Source organism: Aegilops tauschii, chromosome 2 (genome assembly GCF_002575655.3).
Source record: "Aegilops tauschii subsp. strangulata cultivar AL8/78 chromosome 2, Aet v6.0, whole genome shotgun sequence".
NCBI classification, from domain to species: domain Eukaryota; kingdom Viridiplantae; phylum Streptophyta; class Magnoliopsida; order Poales; family Poaceae; genus Aegilops; species Aegilops tauschii.
In genome coordinates this window covers 617,641,424-617,663,836 of record NC_053036.3, presented here as the reverse complement: position 1 = coordinate 617,663,836, position 22,413 = coordinate 617,641,424, and the positions used below count along the sequence as shown (strand labels likewise).

Sequence of the window (22,413 nt, the reverse complement as noted above, 5' to 3'; positions counted from 1 at the left end):
CAAGCAAGGATGAGCAAGAAGTGCAAGGAGATTCCTCGATACAGTGTGCGCAGAGACAACCCGTGTCCACAGGCATTTGCAAGTACAGAGACTTTCTTCCACAGTTTGAAGAAAAGGATGGCATCATCGACTTGGTATGTCTTTTTTTCCAAAAAAATTATCTTCGTTTCTCGCTTGCTCTTTTTCTGTTTTCTAATCTCCTTAGTTTTTCCTGTGTTTCATTATAATATACAACAAAACATTTTTTTTCAGACATCGCCTGTTGCACGCATGTCACACACTTGGGACAGAGCAACAACATGCTACTCCCCAATGGGCAAATGGAACAATGAGAACGCTGAAAGTCCTACACAAAAGCACAAGAAGGTATCATCATTTCTTTTGTTATGTTGCTTATGTTCTTATTTCCTCTTTTTTTTTTACTTTTTTTATAAATTCTGCTATTTTTTTAAATGTGTGTGAGTCTGCCCTGTAAAAGTGTGTTTTTGGTTTCTTTTTTGATTGATTGCTGAACACGTCCTCTCAACATTATTTGCCACTTTGCAGAGATATTCAACAACAGCAATTTTAGGGAAGAGGCTTTTCTCAGATGAGTTTGATGAAAATGATGAACAAGAAGGCACTAAACACCAACCAATCCCTGTAAGTGACTACCTACATGTAAATTTGTTGAACAACTTTCTTTTTTATGTAGCTCTTTTTGACACCTACTTCTCTGCAGCATCATCTTTTTTTGCTGTCACACAAACTAACCATAAATTGTGTGTGTTTATGATTTTTTGTAGGTGTCTCCGGATGTTCAAGTTTTGGGGGAAAGATCATTCAATGGTTCATGCTCTAGTATGGTAAACACGGCGGACAATTTATACAACACGAAGCTATCATTAGGCACTTCATCAAGTGGTAAAGAGAATTTGCCTCCAAAAAGGATAACACACCCAAGCAAGTGGCTCTCCTCACCATATGATCACAACGAGAGAGGACCTCTTCAGCCACATGAGATAGAGCTACACAGGGGCATAGTGGCACTAAGCAAAGTTGAACCTCACAGAAGGTTTTTTTTCTACACTTTGATTTTCCACTTTTTTTCCCATGATTAAATGGTTTCTGATATTTTTGTTGCCTTCACTAACAATACTGGTTCTCAACCACTTGCAGCAAAGTGGTTGTGTTGATTGACAAAACAAGCCTTTTCCTTGGACAACTTGGCGATTCATTTGGTGTGAGTGGTCACGTGGAAGCATATGTTTTCAATGTTTTCTGTCGGATGCTCTTTCGAGAGAATCATCCAAGGAGATAAAAAACGCACTACTTCTTCACTACACTAGGTGTAAGTACAAAGAAATTTCATATCCAAGCACAACTCAACATATTTTCAACATAGGGGTTTTTTTGTACAACACTTTACTGGACTTCTTGGGTGGAAGATCAATGATTAAATTTTGTTCTTTTTCACAAATCAGGATTATTTTCTTGAAAATTGGAAATCTGAAGAAGGAAGGAGGGAAATGAAGAGAAAAACACTTAGAAGCTTCAATGGAGCTGGGAAAGCATTGCCTCTACACGAAAGTGATCGTGTATGCTTCATTACACCAAACTATATTAATTTTTTTATTTTTTGGGTTTTTATTATCCTTTGTTTTTAAATTTTTGCAATCAAATTGTGTGTCCAAAAAATGCAGATCTTCTTTCCGTCAGTACATGATGAGCACCGGTTCTTGTTCGTTGTTGACATTATAGCAAGAAAGTTTGTCTTCCTAGATTCATATTATGAAGGGAACACACCATTCCACATCGGGATCAGAGATTTGATGGTTAAAATAGTTTTTCTAATCTTTTCTTTTTCTGTTATTTTTTAAATTAAGTTGGTAATGCAACACCCTTTCATTTTTGTGTTCCTAAACATATTCATTTTTCAATTGTCTCTAGATAAACAATTTCATAAAAACATGGGAAGATTCTAATCTGAGAGGAATGAGTTTCAGAAAGTTTGGTGTAGAGTACCCAAACATGCCAAAGCAAATCGGAAGGTAAAAATAAGCTAATTTGTGTAAATATCAATTCAGAAACTACTGTTTTTTTCATTTTACTTTTTGATATTTTCTTTAATTTTTGTTGTTAAATTTTCTGCAAAAAAACAGTGACGCTTGTGGGATTTTTGCTCTTAACTGGATGCAAACTTGGGCTTTGCGAAATCCTCTGCAGCGACAGTTCACAATGAACGACGTAGCAAACGCAAGGGTCAGATTTGTTGTTGACATTCTATTTAGTATTCACAACACAGAGGATCAAGGCAAAACACTCGTCAAGAACTTCGCATGGTAAATTGGTATGTTTTTACTTCTTCCATTGAAGCAAAGTTTTTCTGCTTTTTTTAGCAATGACTTGTGATACAAAATTGTTTATCTTTTTCTCCTGTCTTTCCAATTTTTGTGTATTTTTTTTTTGTGTTTGCCACTGTAAACAAAGTTCCTTTTGTTATTGTATGTCATTTTGAGGTTACTAACTAGTTCTTTTTTTTGTACTTCTTCAGAAGGTCAAGGAGGCCAACCAACTGCAACATTCTCTGTAATGGATGGAGGAATACTACAATAAAGGACTTTAGCAAGATGATCAAAAACAATCACAAAAGTTAAACAACATCAAAAAGTGTCCGGTGTACATGGAGGAACGATATGTTTTTTTCTTTTTCATTTGAAAGCAAATCCAAGTTGTATAGCAGTGTCGTAGAAACTGGTCATTAACCAGAAAACAATTTGGAATGTCCCATTTTGTTTTCAGATCAATATCGAAACATCGGTTTTAGAGTGTTCTTTTTCTAATTTGTTTTATGCTTTTAAGTCTGATTATTTTCAGTATCCCTCTTTTTCTAAAAAAATTATGTCGTCTATAGCGGCACTAACGAGAACATTTTTTTGCCCTTGTTCTTTTGTTTCTATCATTTCCCCCCAACATTTCTTTGGTGCAGGATTTCAAAATTCTTTGGCACACGGAATCTACTTCTACACCGCAAGCGAAAAAGTGGATGAAAAAATTTCAAGGAACCTACTGTGTTAAGGTCAGTGTTGCTACCCCAACAGTAAAGCAATTCTTTCCCTGGTTTTTGTCTACCAGTCTACCAGTACAACTGAAATTTATAACTTATGCATTTCCTAAAACAGTCTTAAAACAGTAGCAAACGTGCTATCATGCATGAACAATCATAGTTCCTTCTTGTTTTTTGTTCAGTGGCACAACAAACAACCAAAACTTGAGTGCATTTACATTTTTCCAGTCATCACTTGCATATTTTTTTGCCTTCTTGAACTTCCAGCACCCAAATTTTCATTTTTCTTTTCTTGCCTTCCTCCTCGGGTTTGCACCAGCTGGTTGCTTGCCCGTAGATGTCCCAGATGAGGCTGCAATTTTTTTTCATCAAAATGAATAAAATGAAATACAAGACCTTTTTGTAATGCTGGAAAAGTTAGGTAACACCAAAAAGAGAAAAGTTTTTGATGCGAAACCTGAGGTTTGTTTGCGACTGACTTTCTCTCTCTGAGCCAAATTGACATCTTCAGTACTTGCAGTACAAGAACTTTTATAATGATCAGGCTTCCCACACCGACTGCATGTGACTTTCTGTTTAGATGCCAAACTTTCCATGAAAGTTTTGTAACGTCCTTTTTGTGGACGCCCTTTTGACACTGCAACATCAGGATCTTGAAGTTTGTCTCCATAACCATCAGGATGCGGTGCTGCATCAGTCTCTGTTGTGTCCTTGTCAACATTTGCTTGTTGCGCTTCTGCAAGTTCATCCTCTTTAGTCATCTCATCCAACCTTTGTTGCACCCTTTCACATTCTGCTACAACATACAGATATTTTCTGTTTGTTGATGCACCGTCCGAGGCCATCTCATTGAGCCTGTTGGATAGAAGGGTATACCTTAAGTGTTGACTTCCAGCAGTTAGTTCCAAAGGAACATTGAAACGGATGTCCCGTATGTCCTTTGTATTTTTTGGCCTCCACCTGTCTATGTAATATTTTTCTGGCAGCACAGACATGTTGAGATGAGAAAGGACTCTCAAGACATGGCAACACACAATCCCATCTTTCTGAAATTTCCCACAGATACAACTGAACAACTGTTGCTGCAAGTTCACAATCACAACAAATCTTCGCGTTCTGAAATCCTTTTCAGCTAGCATTGGTGTCTTGTAGACTTCATATTTCACATTTCTCTCAACCTCTTCAACATGCAAATTCAGCACAAACTTTATCTGCTTTTGGAATCTGTAAAATATCTTTCTGTTGTACATTTTTGCAGCTTGTATCTCAAGCTCACTTCGTGCCCAGAATGTCGGCGAAGTTGTTCTTGTGATAGAGTCTTGCTCCCTCTCCTTATCTTGTATGGTTTCTGAAATCTTCTGGTACTCTTGGAGGAAGCTGATCACATTGTGAGTTGACGTGATGTTGTCCTTGAAAATGGCGTTGGTGCCTTCACTACGCGCAGTAGAGTGAATGAAGGGGAAGAAGTCCGTCTTGAAATACACAGGGACAAACCTTTTCCTTTTCTTCCACATGATTTGGAAATACTTCACATGCCCAATGTTGTATCTCTGGATCATCTCTGTCCACAATTGCTCAAACTCAGCCACCGTCAGAGAGTTGTGAATGATGTCACTGAAATCATCATGCAGTGTTTTATTTGCTGCAAAAGTCCTAGTACATTTTTCCTCAGCCTTCTTTTTAATATGAAACAAACAACGCCTGTGGCAAATATGCGGGACAACTAAAGGGATAGCTGTCTTCATCCCAGCATCCTCGTCTGTTATGATTGTGGACGGAGATTTCCCACCCATGCAATGCAAGAATGTCTCAAACAACCATTGAAAGGTGTCAGCTGTTTCGTTCTCTATGATAGAGCAAGCAAACAAACAGTTCTGGCCATGTCCTGTGACACCAACAAAGGGAGCAAATGGGAGGTTGTATCTGTTTGTCTTGAATGTTGTGTCGAAGCTGAGGCAGTCTCCGTACAGCTCGTACATTTTCCTAGAATACCCGTCAGCCCAGAAAATGCACAAAACTTTACTTGCGTCATCAGAGACTTTAGTTGTTTTGAACGCATAGTAAAATTGTGGATCTTTAGCTTGTCTCTTCCTGAAATATGTTAGCACCTGCATCATGTCATTTTGATTGCTCTCTTTGCCAATGGCTGTTCTAACATTGCTTACATGCTTTTTGGTGTAAGGAGTGTTCCCGCCTCTCAAGTAACTTAGGATTGCTATTATTTGTCTTGTTGGTAGCTTCACAGCATTGAAAGTTCGGATTAGGAGTTTCTCCTCCTCTGTCATGTAGTTATGAGAACGAAGGTATTTCACTTCTGTGTGAGGACTCAAATCATGGTTGTGCTGTACGTTTATGGTTGTTATCACCCACTTCTCATCCTTCTTGGTGACAATGAGCTGAGCTTTACACCCTGTTATTGCAATGGTGTTTGCTTTTTTCTTCCTTGCGTTGCGATAGGGCTCTTGTCCTGTTTTCTGTTGCCTTGTGTCACGTCGTTTCTTCTTCCTATTCTCTTGTTCTTCTTCATCAATTACTCTTCCTGACCGATTGCACTTGAAAGTTACCCGAGTTGCTGCACTGCCTCCTTGTTTCTTGCCACAATATCGAGATGCTTTGATCACAGAAAAACCAGCAATTGAGGCATACTCATTGTAAAAGTTGTAAGCTGCATCATCCATATCAAAGACCATGTCCACATGGGGTACGTGATGGCTGCGCACTTCTTGGCTAGCACTCTGAGCGGCTTCTATACTGTCATTTTCAAGGAATATCAGTATATCATCCTGTGTTAATTTTTGAACTTCGCCAGCTGCACCACTGTTTTCTTCTTCTCCAGCAGTTGTAACAGTAATCTCAGAGGCTTTTTGCAACAACGCTGGAGAATGATCATCCTCGGAACCAGAATCATTGTCAGAAGCAATCTCATTTGACACCATAGAGCCGTTTTTGTTTCCTCCTGCTTCTGTCTGCATTTCATTGTCCCAGTTCAAATCATTCAAGCTTCCTGAAAAACGGTTGTCAACAAAAGGTTCAAGCTCTATATCATGCTGGTCATCGACTCCAGATACATGCTGAGCTCCACCCCCAGTGTGTGCTTGTAATGGATCTTCTGAAGATCTACTGTATCGCCCAGTTATCATGTACATATCGTTCTGTAGAGAGAGTTTTTTTATAGTTATACACAGCAGTCAAACAATTTTTATTCAGGGGACATAGACACAAGTTTAAGCAGGAAAAAACATACCTCAGTACGAACAAGGCAATCTTCTTGCGATTGTGAGGATGCATATCTAGCACCCTGAAAATTAGAACAGCTCTAGTTAGTTCTGTTTGTTTGATGTTTTTTTTCTTTTTTGGGTTTATTTTTGTAAGTTAATACAGTTTTTATCCACAACAAGCAAACAGGAGTATGTTAGTAGAGAACCTCTTCTTCAGCAGCAAGTAGGAGTTGCGTGTATGACATGGGGGCTTCATAAGCGACTTTGTTTGCCTGCATCATTATTTTTGCCAATTTCTTGTAAAACAATCATAGTGGAATTTTTCTTTTTTTCTTCCATTTTCTCTAAACTGTAAACACTTACAGGGGGTTGGAGCGCAGTACACACTAGGTTGGAGTCACCCACTGAAGTATGTGGACCCAGGTTCACAGGAAAGTTTACCTGCACAAAGAAGTTTTAACATTCACAGAAATGTCTACTGACAATTTTCAAAAGCAAGTGGTTTTTTTTGAAAGAGCCCAGAAATACCTGTGTATTGCCTTGACTATTGAAGATACCATACATAGCTGCACTCACTGGAATGTTCAGGGCATTCCCTTGTGTTATGTTCATAGAAGCATGAGGAAGCATCTGATTTTGCATCCAGGGGTGTGTATGATGCAGCCCTTGGTTCCAAGCACCAGAAGTCAGCCACTGTTGCTGCTGGGTATCTTGCGCCCCCCCCTGTGTTTCTATGTTTTCCACATAATAGTAGAAATGATCAGACATCAAATTTCTGTAACCAAATAACCAGAATAGTACAAGCAAGATTCAGATGTTCATTAAAATTTCATTTGCTTTTTTTGTAGGCACTAACCTGAGAACCAAACAGAGAAGCTCCATAAGCATCAAGAACAGCTGCAATCAACGTCAAGAGTTTTCTTTGTCAGCTATATGAAGGATGCAGCACCTAGGAAGAAAGCTCCTTGTTTTTTACGAATTTGCAGCTATGGGGGTGTTTTGTATTAACTTTTTGTTTTTACCCTTTTTTGTGTTTTCACAATAGAATTCTGAAGAATACAAGAACAGAGACAAGAATCCGAGATCTGGAGAGGGGAGAGGCGTGCATACCCTGGTGAGTGCTTTGTGCCCTCTGATCTCTTCCTGCATCCATGTTTTTGCGTGTTGCGATGAGGGTTTGTGATTTTCGTGGATGGGGGCTGGCGGCTAGGGCTGGAGGAGGAAGGAGGAGAAGTGGGTGGGTGTGTGCCCTGGCGGCTTCCTCTGCTCACAAGCTTCCTTCCTCTGCTCACATTGCCATTTTGGAGGGGAAAGGTGTGTCCCCTGGCGGCTGGGGCTGGAGGAGGAAGGAGGAGGAGTGGGTGGGTTGGGGTTGAGGGTTTGTGATTTTCGTGGATGGGGGCTGGGGCATGTGCTGCGATCAGGAGAAGAACAGGGAGGAACAAAAAGCAACAGAGCTTTTTTGCTCCTGTACAGCGGGGCCTGGGCTTTCTTTTGTCTTTTTTCTGCTTTTTCTGTAAAGTATGAACAAGCTTTTAGTCAAAAAGGCCCAACAAGGACAATCAAAACAAACAACCAACAAAGGCCCACAACCTACAAATAACAACAGAACAAAGGGCCGGGATTGTATTCGGCCCAATAGGGCTTTGTGCGGGGGAGAAAGGAGCCTCGCTCGGGGCGTGCCAGGTGATCGGGCTGAGAAATAGCGAACGACGTCATCACCACGTCATTTGACTGAGACCAATCTATTTCTCAGTCGAATGAGTTCCAGGCGCTCCCATTTTTCTAATGCTCCATCTCATCCCCCAGCCTTCAATTTCTTATCTTTTGAGGGTTGAACTTTTGTCGTCTAGGCCATCCTCCAAACTTAATCCCCCAAATAAACTTGACCCCACATGAAAGCTTCTCTTCTCTTCTTCCTTCTTCTACACGATCAACGATGACTTTCAGCTTAGAGATGGATGCCTTCTGGCAGGAGGTAGAAGGGTGGGCTTTTTCGATAAATGATGGATTTTATTGACTCAATATGAAGTATCAAAAGGGTACAAACACAATGAGCACACACCCTCAATTAATTAGAGCCCTTCACTTAAGGGTTTTTCCCTCTACGTGCCATGTTTCTTTAGACCGAAGATGTTAGTTTATTAACTTTAAATGAAGACTTAGAACGGATCAAAGACGGAATTAACAAAAAAGACTAGCAAAGAACATTAATGAACTTAAAAGTTACATTAGAACACTCTAATTTCGTCATCTCTAGCTCCACCAATCACATCCTGATGTTCTTCTTTGCACTCGGAAAACAAATCACATAAGACCATACACGTACGAGATTAACCAACTTCGAAGGTTTTGAATAGCCACATCAACCGCCCACCATCAGTGGTGAGAATCTTAAACCATTGAATGCACCGTACCTAAAGACACATCCTCACAAGGCAGGTTATCAAACCAACACTTCATTGCCGAATTGTTGAAAGAAAAGACCATGGTCACACTATGACGAAATGATTTTTTTAAATACCACTAGCTCACCGATGTTGGTCGCGAAAGCTAGACACGCCAGGATGAGGATGGAGTTTGCAAACGATAATTAGTTATTCCACACTATGTCGCCCCCACCTTGGCTACCCCACCGCCAAGGATGCACAAAATTAACATAGAAAGTTTTAATCTACATAGGGTCCGGATCCCCGGTCTCAGTGGCAAGAAGTCTGTCGGGGAGGAGAACCAACGTAGTGGGGCGATGGAGATCGTTGGTGGCTAGGGTTTGTAACACGTGGCATGCTTTAGATACAAGTGAGTTGGAGTATGACTGTATGAGAGTACCAAATTGCCTCATTTGTAATTCTAAATGCATCTCTCCTATTTAAAAAGAACGTAAGGCTCTGTAGTCCCTCCTATTTTGTTCAATCTTACCTACGTTTGCTCTCTCACCTCCTTCTCTTCCTGTTTGATTTCTCCTCTCCCATATATGATTTTCCATCGGGTTTTCTTGACAGACGCCTCAACTGCCCCACCTCTTATTTACTTACCAAATAAACTTTTGTCTTCTGTTATAATCATATTTCTTTTGCATAATCAAATTAATATGGGCAGATAAATCATGGATTAACCTATTTATGCCCGTTGCAATGCATGGACAATTTTGTTTTTAGTATAAATTTACATACATTAATCAAACTCATACAGAAAAAAGACCTTGGACAACTGGCTATCTTGTGACCAAGAAAAATTGAGCCACAAATTTAAGAGCACACACATTTATTTGGGCTTCTAGACACATAAGTTTAAAGCTTGTCAACAATACCAGATAAATACAGGAAAATGCATCATAGTATCGGAACTCAACATACAAGTTCACTGATCTTTAATGTTTGTAATTTGAATTAATTTGCTATATCTAAATATAAGCCACTCTCCACTTTTTTTTGGCGAAAAATGACCCAAATATGTTATAAAGGTTCATAAGATGTACAAAGCATCCCAAACATAACAATAATTACATCAAGGACTTTGCACCACCTAGAGCAAGCCACCGACGCACCGTTTCGTTGTTCCCCTATAGGAGTCAGCTTAATCTTGTCGATAACAGCCGAGAAGTCTTAGTGCAGATGTACCTAAGGACCTGCGCCTCATAGCCGCGGTCATCACATTAAACCCTTGAATCAATCTAAAGCGCCCGACGCAAAATCTGGTCGTCGCACACGAACGACGAGAAACCCTAATTCCGATGACCCAAGGAGACGACGGAAATCTAGGCCATAGCTCTGTTGATTCCGTCCGATGGACGAACTTGAGGTGAATCAGAGCCCAAAAGACTAGCTCAAAGATGAAACGCCGCCATCCACCCACCTAGCGCCCCTACCAAAAAAAAACCTAACCTAAACTACTAGCCAGAGCCGGAGCACCGGGATCCTCTCCTGCCACCGGTCATCTAACCTAAACTATTAGCCGGAGCCGAGGCACTGACTGGGATCCTTTTCATGCCATTGGCCGCTCCATGGGTTCCTTGACGAAGCTTGGAGAGGATGATTGTCCTACCAATCGCAACCGCGAAAGGGAAAAAGAAACCTCCTAACAGGGAGGTAACGATTTCCTTTTTGATATGAGCTACTTCTCTGAAGGGTGGCATCAGTGACACTGTGGCACCTTCCTAGATCACGCCTATGGGTGTGACATCTGAGCCATGCTGCTTGGACAGTGTGCAAAGACCAAGGGAGATGTTCTCTTTATTTTCTTTTGGACAGAGATGTTCTGTTTAATTATCTAGAAAATACTCCATCCGTTATGAGGGAGAACTACAGTAACAAGCCATATAACTAGACATTACCGTAATCATCACCATCATCAGCAGAATTATGCAGAAACCAGACAGCACCCACGATAAATCCAGGAGCTATCAACAATGTGATTTGGCCTTATTTAAGGAGCTACCAACACAATGTGTTCTGAACAAGATTGCACAGAACGATGCCGGAAGGAGATAAAAAGAGTTGACTGACATATTCAAATCTTGAGGCTTTCGCCACTCAGGTACAATTATGTTAGCGAAACATCTGTTCGATCAACTCCACAGAAGCAAAACAACGATGACAACAAAGTTCCCTCTAATCGCTCCTACAAGCCCACACATTGTGATCGTGTGGGGCATTTTTAACTCTAAGGAAAGTTTCCAGAACACAGTGAAGAACAGGCACATCTCATCGCATGGTGACTAAAGCAGCCGCGTCGAAGGGCTTCACTTCTTCCTCTTCTTCGGGGGCTGGAGCGAGTCCTCGTCGTCATCCTCCTCGTCATCGTCGTTGTCCTGGTCGTCATCCTCCTCTTCTACTCCATCCTCATCATCTTCAGCAGCGACTTCATCGTCATCATCGTCATCGTCCTCATTGTCATCGTCGTCGTCGTCATCATCGTCGTCACCTCCTCCACCTTCCTGCTCCTCTTGTTCTTCCTCATCATCCTCGCCATTCTCCTCACCCTCGCCTATTTGTTTCTTCTTGGCGTCACTGGCCTTGGGGTTGTCATACTCCTCTCCTTCCGAGATTTCCTCTTCGCCCTCCGCGAAGTCGCCATCCTCATCCCCGTCATCATCTTCGCCATCTTCATCACCAGCATCAGTAGGGGCAGATTCATCGCCCCTCTTTCCACCCATCTTGAAGTCTGGCATACCACAAATAATGCCCTGTACAACGATCAGGCAAACATAGTTAAGTCACAATACCAACATCCAGACCAAAGCTTGAAAACAAAACCTGAAAAACCCACAAACACAACACAAGAACAAAGGATTAATAAAAGTGACCAAAAGCTAGTCAGTAACAAGCGGCATGGAAGCAGATCATGCGTTTTTCTTATGGTAAACTCAGCAAGTCATATTAGTGAGCAAAAAGAGCAGAGCTCAACAAACAACAACCCTGCTTGCTATCCTAGAATCGGCTGCTGTGCACTGTTTGTCAGCGCTAATCACTTTAGCAGGAAAGGAGCAGACCAGCTGAAGCTTCAGGCTAGTGTAGCCTGATCTCACCCCTCAGTTCCTCACTTATAAAGAGGCTGAACAACCTCAGTCTTATCACTTATACACAGCTCAGCCAGTTTACCTTCAACCCATATATCTTCTGAATCCCTCCGTTCCTAAATATAATTCTTTTTAGAGATTCCACTACAAATTACATATGGATGTATATAGACATATTTTAGAGTGTAGATTCACTCATTTTACTCCGTATGTAGCCCATAGTGGAATATCTAAAAAGACTTATATTTAGGACACAAAGATCTACCTCCATAACCACAAGCATGTCCATGCAGTTCCATACCTTGTATGCTACTCTGGACCATGTTGTGGTTGGGAGCACAGAAATGACAAAACCATGTGGTGCTCACTTGCAGCGAAGCCCCTTGGCTTTGTGGACAAACATGGACAGTGAGAGGAGAAAGCGACCCTATCACAAATATCTCTAGTCAGAGGACCCCCACCGCAAATAATTACAGAAAAGTCCCCTGTGTCACTCTCAATGGCGAGCAGGCACAGACAGGTGGGGCCGTGGGCGCGACAGCTCTCGCGTCAAAGACAGCCTGGCTCACGCTTAAGAAAGTGATTAACCGTAGCATAATACGCACGTATACCGTCACTTGACTACATGTTAAGCTACGAAGTTTTTTCTTCAGGGAGAGAGAGAGAGAGCATCTCTGAAGGCATATTCGCGTGGCCTGTGGGGAGCGAATATTCGGGCCCGGGTGGCAAGGAGCTGTAATAAAGAAGCAAGCAAGGAGCGGGCTGAGGCAGGGCCCACCCACACGGAACTGAAGCCCACAACCGAAAACTGCAGCCTAGAGCGCACCACACGGTTCCGCATCCGGAAAAGTCCAAACCATATCTCACTCTCGCAACGGTACAAAAGCTGGATGGAACGGCCGTGATATTTTTTTTTTCTTTCACACATCTTTTTTCGTATATAAAAAAATACACGCATGCTACTCGAGGGTGAAAAAAGAACTTCAAAGTAACCCACACGAAAATAGTAGTAAAACGACAGAGAGAGATGTGATTTTTGCCGCAGGGATTTCGTTTGGGCTTTACCTCGGTGTCGGTGCCGGTGCCGACGGTGAGCAGGTCGGCGAGGACGTCGTCGTCGCCGGCGGCGGGGTGCATGGCGGTGTCCATCTGCAGGGGCTGAACACGTGGGCAGGCAGGAGAAACCAACACGTCAGTCACAGAGACGGGGCTTTACTTTTACCGTTAGTTAGTAGCCAGAGGCAGCAGCACACAAGCAGCAGCAGGAAACCTTAAAACCTCCGCCCGCAACATTTTACTTTCCCAACAAGGTTTGGGCCGGCAGAAAAAAAGCGGTTCTCCCCAGAGAAGTTGTTGCACCTAATTCTAGCAAAAAATCCACCCTATCCTCCGCTGCTAGCAGGTCAGAGAACAGAGGCGAAAACACATATTTTCTTCTGAACAGATGGTACTACTGCCCCTAGCTAGCTCACAGAAGTGCCAGGCAAAGATAAGAGAGAAAACGAGTATACAGAAAACGAGGAAGAAGAGCAGGAGTATATTTCTCTCAGCGAGTGAGAAAATCTGTGCTGAAGCCTGACGGTTTCAGACTCTGCAGGTGCACACAAACGAGCTCATAGCACAATTTGCCATGGCCTGCTAGAGCAGAGCCTAGAACAGGTGCGAAATCCAACCTCTCGGCAGCTAGGGTTAATTGACAGGAGGAACAAAAGAGATATGATTATGCAATATGCATACTACTAGTAGCAGTCGTGAAAAGTAGTTGAGATGCGTTAATAAACGCGAGATAAACAGGAGAGGTTAGTTACCTTGTTGTTGTGAGGAGGCAGAGACTGCAACAGACCACAGATCTGGAGGTCTCGAGGATATATGAGCGCTCTCAACGGGCAGAACTAGGCCGACTCCATGGGAGGAAGGAGAGAAAGAGGATGCTGGAGAGAGAGAGAGAGAGGATAGAGGAGCGGGCAGCACGGGCAGAAGGGGCAGGTGGGCAGTGATGTGTGCGCGGAGGGCAGACGCGTGAATTCTCCGCTAACCCGAGGACCCGACCGAGATTTTGTGCCGCTGGTTTGTAGAAGGACCCGGTGCATGGCAGGAAATCCGTTCGAGAGAGAGGCGGAAGGAAAGGGATCATCATCGTCGGATCAAACGGCCAGCGTGAAGCCAGGCCGCGCCAGATCCCCACCGAGAGCGCCGGTCGTCGTCGCCCGCCCGTTGGGAGCGGAGCGGCCGCACCTGCGGGCCCCGGAGGTCATACACATCGCCCGGGACGGGAGCGCGTCATCGGCGGATTGCGCGTGACGTGTCCCCTCCGCGTCCTTGCACCGCATTGAGTAGTGGGAGCTCTTGAAAGAAAAAATGTTTATGTTGGAAAAAAAAAGCATTGAAGGCTAGCGGCTGGGGTAGGTGAGAACACGGCCGTGACACATCGGGCAGAAGAGAAATATCTGTGCAACGTCAGGTCAGATCAGGTGGGAGCCCCGCCCCGTTTCTTCACGTAACACGGCAGGTCTAGCAGCACGCGTGCTTAACGGCGTCCATGGTGACAGCAAACGGGTCGACATGCCGCACCCTGCACTTCCGCCACTGACATGTGGGCCTGTTGAGATCCCGGCCCGCATGTCAGGTGCCCACCGTTAGGCAGCGCACGGCAAAGAAAGGAAAAATCTCGTTAACCACAAAGGCACCGTGTCACTTTGCGAGCTGGATGCTTGTGGCGGATGGCAAGTCGGGGAATAGGATTCCTAACTTCTGCAAGGCAGAAGAAACTTTGGATATCAGCTGATAAACACGCTCGAGTCAGCACCATTTAAAGAAAGGCTCTAGGTTGCCTGACCCACCGACCGCTCTGTGTGCCTCCTAAAATTCACGCTCTGCATAACCAAAACCCAAATCTACCTGTTCTCTCAGAAATCTACCCCAAACAAAAGACAAGATCCGACACCCAGCATGGCCTAATCGGTGCAGTAAAAATCCAGCCGAGCCGTCAAACTGGAGCTTCCCAGAAAAAACAGGTCCCAACAAACAGGGTATAAAGGACTTGAACAATATAATGCCATGACAACTGAAGCAATATGATTCCACGGGAAATGAAAACTTGTATGCATGCTTCACTTGCGTCATCACAGGATAATCTTCACTTGCTCAACATGTAAATAACTATAGACAGGAGTGCCTAATAATGGTTTTTTCAATCAAATTAACAAAGGCATCGTTCCCAACAACCCAGAACACAAGCTTTATGACAGTAAGAGTGCAACCATGATGCAGCAGAGCCATGCAACCGGCAAACTGTGCGTACTGAACCTAATAAACGAAAAAAGACTCAAAAGCACATTACGGGTACATTTAACGCAGCATTACCACCACTACTTCAAAAGGACAAGAGAGGCAAAGGCAACTAAGACTATGGGCAAGCAGAAATGTGTTTATATAGCCAATAAAAGTTTGTTGCTTGTGACTTTCATCACTTCACGGCCCAAAAGGACTGCAATTTATGTGATTGTCTACATCCTGATTTGGCCATTGACTTTACTACTCCCTCCGATCCATATTAATTGACGCACTTAGCATCAATTAATATGGATCGGAGGGAGTAATTTCATAGACTGGCAAGGTTTAACAAATTTATATTCTAGTGCAGGAAAACATTCAGGCATTAAATTTATCTGTTGGCAGAACCATTGAAGCACTCATGAGATATTTGCCAGAACCGAACAGATACAGCATAGTGATTCCAAAACCATTTAATTTAATACCTGGGCAATGAATACTTCAGTTGCTAATTCTACCAGAGTTTTTCCCAGTTCGGTTTAGAAAAAGGAGATGCTGAGCTCTTTCTCAAATACTCAAAAGATACCACGGTATTGGAGAAACACCTGTTTATGAAACTGCTGTATTACTTGATGCCAAATGCGCCAGTATTTAAAAAACTAAGCTGCCAAACGTAGCATAAAGCATTGTCAAAACACACTCTGGCAGACCATCAAGAGAACAGGAAAAGAATCTAACACTTCATCCATTGGAAAGAGTCTAACAAAGTTTTTTTCAAGGCATAGTTTCCAACATCCCACAACAGAAGCTTTATGACAGTAGGATTGCAACCATAACGGTGTGGAAAGCAGAAAACAAAAGACGCCGATGCAGCAAGGGACAAACTCCTCACACTAAACATAAACAAAAAAGGCTCAAAAGCACAGCAATGGTAGCTACTTGAAAAGGATAAGTGAAGCAAGGTAACTAAGATTATGGGCGAGAAGCCGAGAAGAAACGTGTTTAGATAATTGAACTGACCAGCCTTAACAAATTTATATTCCAGTACTAGCGAAACATTCAGACGTTTATATGTTGGTAGAACCGCATAAATATTCATGAGATACTTGCCAGAACCAAACAAATACACGCTATCAAGGGCTCAAAGCATAAGCATTGTCAAAACACTCCGTCCGTTGGAAAGAAGAAAATTAATAAACAAATGAAAGACAGGTAGTAGCTCACTGCTGATTCCATAACTGGCCCGCTCTAAGCACCTTATTGAACTTCAACACCAACGCAGCCATGGTATGATAAAGTTCTTTATTCGAACCTAATTAGCTATTTCTGGATCCACACAACAAAAATGGGAAGTACGGAAAATATGCCTACAAATGTTCAACGATAGATCTTCAAATACATGGAGGCAAAAGCTGAATAACCAGCAGAGAAAATGCCAGATATCGGATAAGTCTCAACCTGGATTGGAAGGGAATGATTTTTATCATTTTTCCAGAGCCCAAATTGTTCAATCAAGCCCGCTATACAAAGCCAACATAACACGACATTGTTTACCAGTAGATTTCCGGTGATGTTTGGACTGCTTGGTTAAAATCAAGACCATCAGCAAGAACATGGAGGCAAAACTAGCCTAAACTTGGATTGGAAGGGAATGATTTTTTTTCAAGCCCAAATTGCTCAATCAAACCCATTATACAAAGCCAACAAAACCCAACATTGTTTACAGACTTCTGGTGAAGTTTGTACTACTTGGTTAAAATCAAGATCATCAGCAAGAACATGGTGGCAAAACAAGCCTAAACTGGGTTTGGAAGGGAATGATTTTTATTATTTTTCTAGAGCCGAAATTATTCAATAAAACCAGCTACAAAAAGCCAACAAAACCCGACAATGTTAACAGTGGATAGACTTCTGCTGATGTTTGGACTAAGATCATCAGCAAAAACATAGAGGCAAAACAAGCCTGAACTTGGATTGGAAGGAAATGATTTACATCATATTTCTAGAGCCCAAATTGTTCAATCAAACCAGCTATACAAAGCCAACAAAACCCGACATTGTTTACCAGTAGACTTCTGGTGATGTTTGGACTGACCTGGTTAAAATCAAGAACATGAAGGCCAAACAAATTATCAAATCATTGCAAATCAAATATCAATTGTTGTTATTCTATAATTATCTATTTTGCTACACGTTTGTAGTTAGCTGATCAGCAAATGTAACACAAGCAATTAACATCATCGGAAATTTGATTCGTTTAGTGTGGTACAACAAAAAGAAATGCCTACCCAGGAAACTAATTATGAAAGGCCAAGGCATGACTGGTCTCGCAAAGAGACTGACCAAACATGAGTTCTGAACGCTATGCTTTGATCTTTTATAATAACATTGAAATTGAAGACACTTAGTTTGCACAGAACATGCTTTCAAGAGGTCATGTTTCTGATGAATTATGATCGGTTAAGAGACTGAATGTCGACACTACCATTAAAGTAAACAGGACCCACTTTAAGAAGCAACTTTAAGAGGCAACTTCCAAGGAGAATAAAGCTCCCTATAATTGAAGATTTTAAAGGCCACAGCTGTCAAACTCGGCGTCAAGTGAGAAATTACCAGAATCTACTTCACTATTTCCAGATGTGCCTATTTCTTGCCTAAACATCAGACATATTTAAACTACGTCACTGTTGTCGTAACAAAAATGGAAAAAATGGACAACTGTGCAACATCAACTTCAGCTACCGCATCCAGGATTTTGCTACATACACAGCAACAAGCTGAATAACATGCAGAGAATATGATGGATATCAGATAATTCTCTACTTGGATTGGAACGCAATGATTTTTATCATTTTTGTAGAGCCCAAATTGTTAATCAAACCCACTATACAAACGCAACATAAGACAGCATTGTTGACCAGTACACTTACGGACTGCTTGGCTGAAACCAAGACCACCAGCAAGAACAGGGAGGTGAAAAGAAGATCAAATCATTTCAAAAAAATATGAATATACCATTACCGAATAATTAATCAATTTAGGAACCTACTTACGAAAAGCCAAGGCACAACTGGTTGCGCAATGAGACTTAACAAACATGAGTTCAAGATACTTTTTAAAGAACATGCCTCAAAGAGAATGTTCCTTATGAATTACGATCAGTTGAGAAACTGATCGTCGAGTTGGCTATAGGTGTTGTGCGCGGGCGTGCACCAAGCCTGCTACCTGTGTACAAGCCCTGTGCTCTGCAGTGGGCCTCATGGTTGTCTCTCCTTAACTATAAAGCCACCACAGCTAGCACCTATTGGTCTAGTTTCTTTTAATGAATTATGATCAGTTAATCACCACCCTTAAGTGCACACAGCCGATTTGAGATTGTATATAATGTGGCGCGCTTTAAACCTATTGTCTCATGGCCAAAGTAAAACAGTGGCCACTTTAAGAAGCAACTTCCAAGAGAATAAAGCTCCCTATAATTAAAGATTTAAAAGTCCACAGCTGTCAAACTCAAGCTCAAGCCAGAAATTACCAGGATGGATGCAAAAAGATATGGATATCCCATTCCTACAAATCCCACTGCAACTGCAACCAGAATGAGATCAAGTGCCCAGAAACCATTCGACATTATCATTAAGACCAGACGACAACCCAAGTAGCCAAATACAGATACTTGCAGTACATGAAACCAACTACAGAACTATAAGGTACATGATGAAGTTGCAACTGGAAAAGTACATAGTTGGCAATAGAAACAACATAAATACTTCAAGAAAGTTCCTTCTGCAAATACTGCCACAAAGGTATCTGATTCGAAAGCATCTGACAGTAAAAGTCAACAGCCCTTCTGCAATACTTCGGCACCAACACAGGTTCAAAATCCATCCGAATGCAAAACCACACGAACGAACCACGACCAGCAGATGCCAAACTAAAAACATAGGGAGAATCAATCAGAAATCTATAGAGCAAAATCACCAACTCAGATAGAATGCATAGAGATTGAAAGAACTCAAATCAATAGTAGTGAGTGTGGCATTGGAATGGAAGAGGCTGTGAGTTGATATACCTAGTGCTGTCAATAGCCACCCTGAAAACCAGTGCCACCAATCTGGGTATTGGACACTTGGCCCTGCCCAGCAGCCCCAGCCTGATAACCACCAGCAGCACCAGTGGCCGCTGCAGTAGTGCCCGTTTGGGAAGCTGCTTGGCCGACCTGAAACCCAGCAGAAGTGGGGAACCCAGGTGTCCCCTGAAAACCAGGAGGCCCTCCTTGATATGCTGCAGCTCCCTGAAGACCTGCTGCATTTGGAAAATTGACGCCAGCAGCCCCAAACCCTTGTGTCCCAAAGCCCTGAGCTCCAAAACCAGGAATGCCAGCTTGCCCCCCGGCGCCCAATGCAGCAGCAGCAAAAGCTGGATTTAGCGATGCAAGCATGGCTGGGTTCTGCATCGCGGCTGCCATCATGGCCAGCATTGCAGTATTGGGCTGCGCAAATGCTTGCTGCTGTGCACCCATCCCCAGCAAGGCAGCTTGCTGGGCGAACCCCATGTCATGAACAGCAGTGGCACCATACGCTGATGGATCATATGGATTAATGGCGGCAATAGAGGGCACGGTCATTTGTGTAGAAGCAGCGGTGGCATTGGCATTGTTAGCATTCGAGTTCGACCCAGATGAGCCCTTTGTCCTCCCATCTATGGCCTTCTGCACATTGAGCATCTTGCCATCAAAATTCCTCATAGGCTCCTCCAGGGCACGGCGAGCACTGTCCACAGACTTGTAAACGAACAGCGCAAACCCCTTGGGCTTGCCGGTGCTCTTGTCAAAGCCCAGCGGCCCCTCTTCAATCTCACCAAACTGCGAGAAGTACTCATAGAGGCGATTTACATCAACATCAGCGTGCACGTTGCCAACAAAGATCTTGCGCTGCATGTTGTCAGGCAGCGAGGAGGAGGAAGCGGGGGCGCTGTTGTTGGTGGCGCCCGAGCTGGCGTTGGCGTTGGAGCTAGGGTTCTGGGACTGGGAGGCCGGGGGAGCGGGGCCCGAGGCGGCGAGGTGGCAGAAGGCGAGGCGGCCGCCGATTTCGAGCTGGGGGCGGCGGAGGGCGCGGAGCGCCGAGGTGCGGGACTGGTAGAGGACGAAGCCGTAGCCCTTGGACTTGCCGGACTGCTTGTCCGTGATGACGCGGCAGTCCTCGAGCTCGCCGAAGCGGGAGAAGGCGGAGCGGAGGTCCTCGACGCCGGCGCCCCAGCCGAGGCCGTGCACGAAGAGCTTCCTGCTGGCGGGGTCGGACTCGGCCGCGCGGCGCACGGCCGCCATGGTGGCGGGGCTGGCCTCGGCGGCCGCGCGGAGCAGCGCGACGAGCTGCTCCCGGGAGAGCGGCTCGAGCAGCTTGGTGACGTCCTCCTCCTCGTAGTCGTAGGCGAGGTCCTCGTCCTCCAGAGCGGCGGCGGCGGCGGCGTCCGCGGCCGGCTCCGGGGGGTCGTCGGTGATGGGGTAGTAGATGGTCCCGACGCGGGGCTTCTGCTCGGGCTTCTCGTGGTGGGCGGCGGGGTCGGCGCCGGCGGCCGCCGCCGGATCCGCCTTCCGCTTCTTCGGCGCCATGGGGGCGGGGCGGGGCGGGGAGGGGGGAGGCGAGCTAGGGTTTTAGGTTCGGCGCAGGTGCGGGGTGGAGGCGGAGGCGGAGATTGGGATTTCCAGACACGCTGTCACGGGCGAGCCGAGAGGATTGGGGTTGGACTAATAACGTGTGGGACACAGGCGCCAGGCAGGCCGGCGGCGGCACACGGCCCATGAAAACCTGGGCCGGTTTGTAGGAGGCGTTCCTACCATACACTATAATCATCTTGGGCTGGGATCTCAAAAAACCTAAGCTCTGTTTGGATGCCATTATTGTGATGCAAGAACTGAATTGGGTGAACAATAGCAAGTGGGAATTGTAATGGGCTTCCATTCACATAAAAAAGAAACAAATGGGCTTCGACTCAAGTTGTGTTGTTCGGCTGTGAGATGTAATTGCTAGTTGGAATCAAGTCAGGTGGCCAATTCAAACTCCGAGAGCAACTAATTAATGAATTTTTTTTCCGCACGCGTTTTCTGCTTTTTTAATGGGGTTTTTCCCGGTTTTTCCGACGTTTTGGTTTTCCACCGGTCTTCCTTAGCTTTTCGATAAAAAAAATCATGAAAAAAATTGCGCAAAAAAAACACGTTTTTCTTTCTTTCGCGAGAGTGACGGTCTTGCTTTCGCGAGAGGCACGGTTTTGCTTTCGTGAGAGTCACGCCCGTGCCTCTCGGAAACGGAAAAAAACGCGTTTTCTATTTATTTTTTTTGTTTCGCGAGTCACGGTTTTGCTTCCGCGAGAGGCACGGTTGTGCTTTCACGTGAGTCATGGTCGTGCCTCTCGGAAACGGAAAAAAACTTTTTTTTTTTGTTTTTTTTCGTTCGCGAGTCACGGTTTTGCTTCCGCGAGAGGCCCGGTTGTGCTTTCGCGAGAGTCACGGCCGTGCCTCTCGGAAACGGAAAAAAGAACGCGTTTTCTGTTTTTCTTTTCTTTCGCGAGAGTCACGGTTTTGCTTCCGCAAGAGGCACGGTTGTGCTTTCGCGAGAGTCATGGCCGTGCCTCCTCGGAAACAAAAAAAAACGTGTTTCCTCTTTTTTTTCCTTCCGCGAGAGTCATGGTTTTGCTCACGGTTGTGATTTCATGGGAGGCACGGGCGTGCCTCTTTCGAAAGGGAAAAAACCCGTGCTCTCGGTTCGGTTTTTTCGTTTGTTTTTTTTGAAAAAAAAACAAACGTCAAAACCTATCAACATGGGATCTAGTTTTAAAGATCTCGACGCGAGGAATCCAACGGTGAAAGCGATTCGAGATTTGGACGCTAAGAGATAAAACGTTTTGAATAAACAGATCTACGAAAAAAGGGGAAAACTCCCAGGTTGCGACAAATGGCACATATGCAACGCGCCACTTGTTGCAACTTGAGGAGGTTGTAGTGATCTTCGCAACAAGTACTCCTCAACTAGTGATTTCGTCAAAATAACATGCTCCCTTCTTTTCGGTTTGTTAAGCTAAGCAAAATTTCGGATCCCAATTTATTAGGCACTACAGTCAAGTCGCAATTATTTCATGTCGTTCTACCCCGCCCCCACCTTAAATGGTGCTCGTGTAATCTTAACTTTTTTTATTAGCCATGCATATGTGGGCTGTTAGGCGTAAGGGGAAGGAGAGAGCATGCACGCGAAACGTTAACCGCAAGCAGGGAGGGGTGGATCTGGCATGTGTGATCCAAATTTACATGCAAGCAAAAGTGAAAATAACCGCTGCCAGTAACCTTCATGGTTTCTCTTGGAACATTTCAC

At 44.0% G+C, this 22,413-nt stretch overlaps 2 protein-coding genes across 4 annotated transcripts; both read right to left on the bottom strand.

Annotated features, from left to right (window-relative positions):
* Positions 1 to 10,747: 10,747 nt before the first annotated feature.
* Positions 10,748 to 15,203, bottom strand: LOC109751557 (uncharacterized). 2 transcript variants are annotated; one of them, XM_020310436.4, is made up of 3 exons: positions 13,591 to 15,203; positions 12,848 to 12,940; positions 10,748 to 11,449 (listed from the first exon to the last, which is right to left on the bottom strand). In XM_020310436.4, the coding sequence occupies exons 2-3, from the start codon at positions 12,929 to 12,931 to the stop codon at positions 11,006 to 11,008; spliced, it is 528 nt and encodes a 175-aa protein (XP_020166025.1). In that variant the 5' UTR covers positions 12,932 to 12,940; positions 13,591 to 15,203; the 3' UTR covers positions 10,748 to 11,005. The 2 variants fall into 2 exon arrangements, with proteins under 2 accessions (XP_020166025.1, XP_020166027.1); XM_020310438.4 differs by lacking the exon at positions 12,848 to 12,940 and having other exon boundaries at positions 13,591 to 13,842.
* Positions 15,204 to 15,484: 281 nt separating this feature from the next.
* Positions 15,485 to 21,498, bottom strand: LOC109751556 (uncharacterized). Of its 2 annotated transcripts, XM_020310435.4 has the most exons (3): positions 21,438 to 21,498; positions 19,122 to 20,795; positions 18,660 to 18,983 (listed from the first exon to the last, which is right to left on the bottom strand). In XM_020310435.4, exon 2 carries the CDS (start codon positions 20,658 to 20,660, stop codon positions 19,131 to 19,133), a length of 1,530 nt encoding a protein of 509 aa, XP_020166024.1. In that variant the 5' UTR covers positions 20,661 to 20,795; positions 21,438 to 21,498; the 3' UTR covers positions 18,660 to 18,983; positions 19,122 to 19,130. The 2 variants fall into 2 exon arrangements, with proteins under 2 accessions (XP_040255950.1, XP_020166024.1); XM_040400016.3 differs by lacking the exons at positions 18,660 to 18,983; positions 21,438 to 21,498 and adding an exon at positions 15,485 to 15,660 and having other exon boundaries at positions 19,122 to 20,766.
* Positions 21,499 to 22,413: the final 915 nt, after the last annotated feature.

Bases quoted from the DNA above. Each gene is read 5' to 3' on its own strand.
- LOC109751557 (XM_020310436.4), bottom strand. From the start codon at position 12,931: ATGGACACCGCCATGCACCCCGCCGCCGGCGACGACGACGTCCTCGCC. The intron at 11,450-12,847 runs GTAAAGCCCAAA...ATCGTTGTACAG, and splicing joins GCACCGGCACCGACACCGAG to GGCATTATTTGTGGTATGCC.
- LOC109751556 (XM_020310435.4), bottom strand. From the start codon at position 20,660: ATGGCGCCGAAGAAGCGGAAGGCGGATCCGGCGGCGGCCGCCGGCGCC.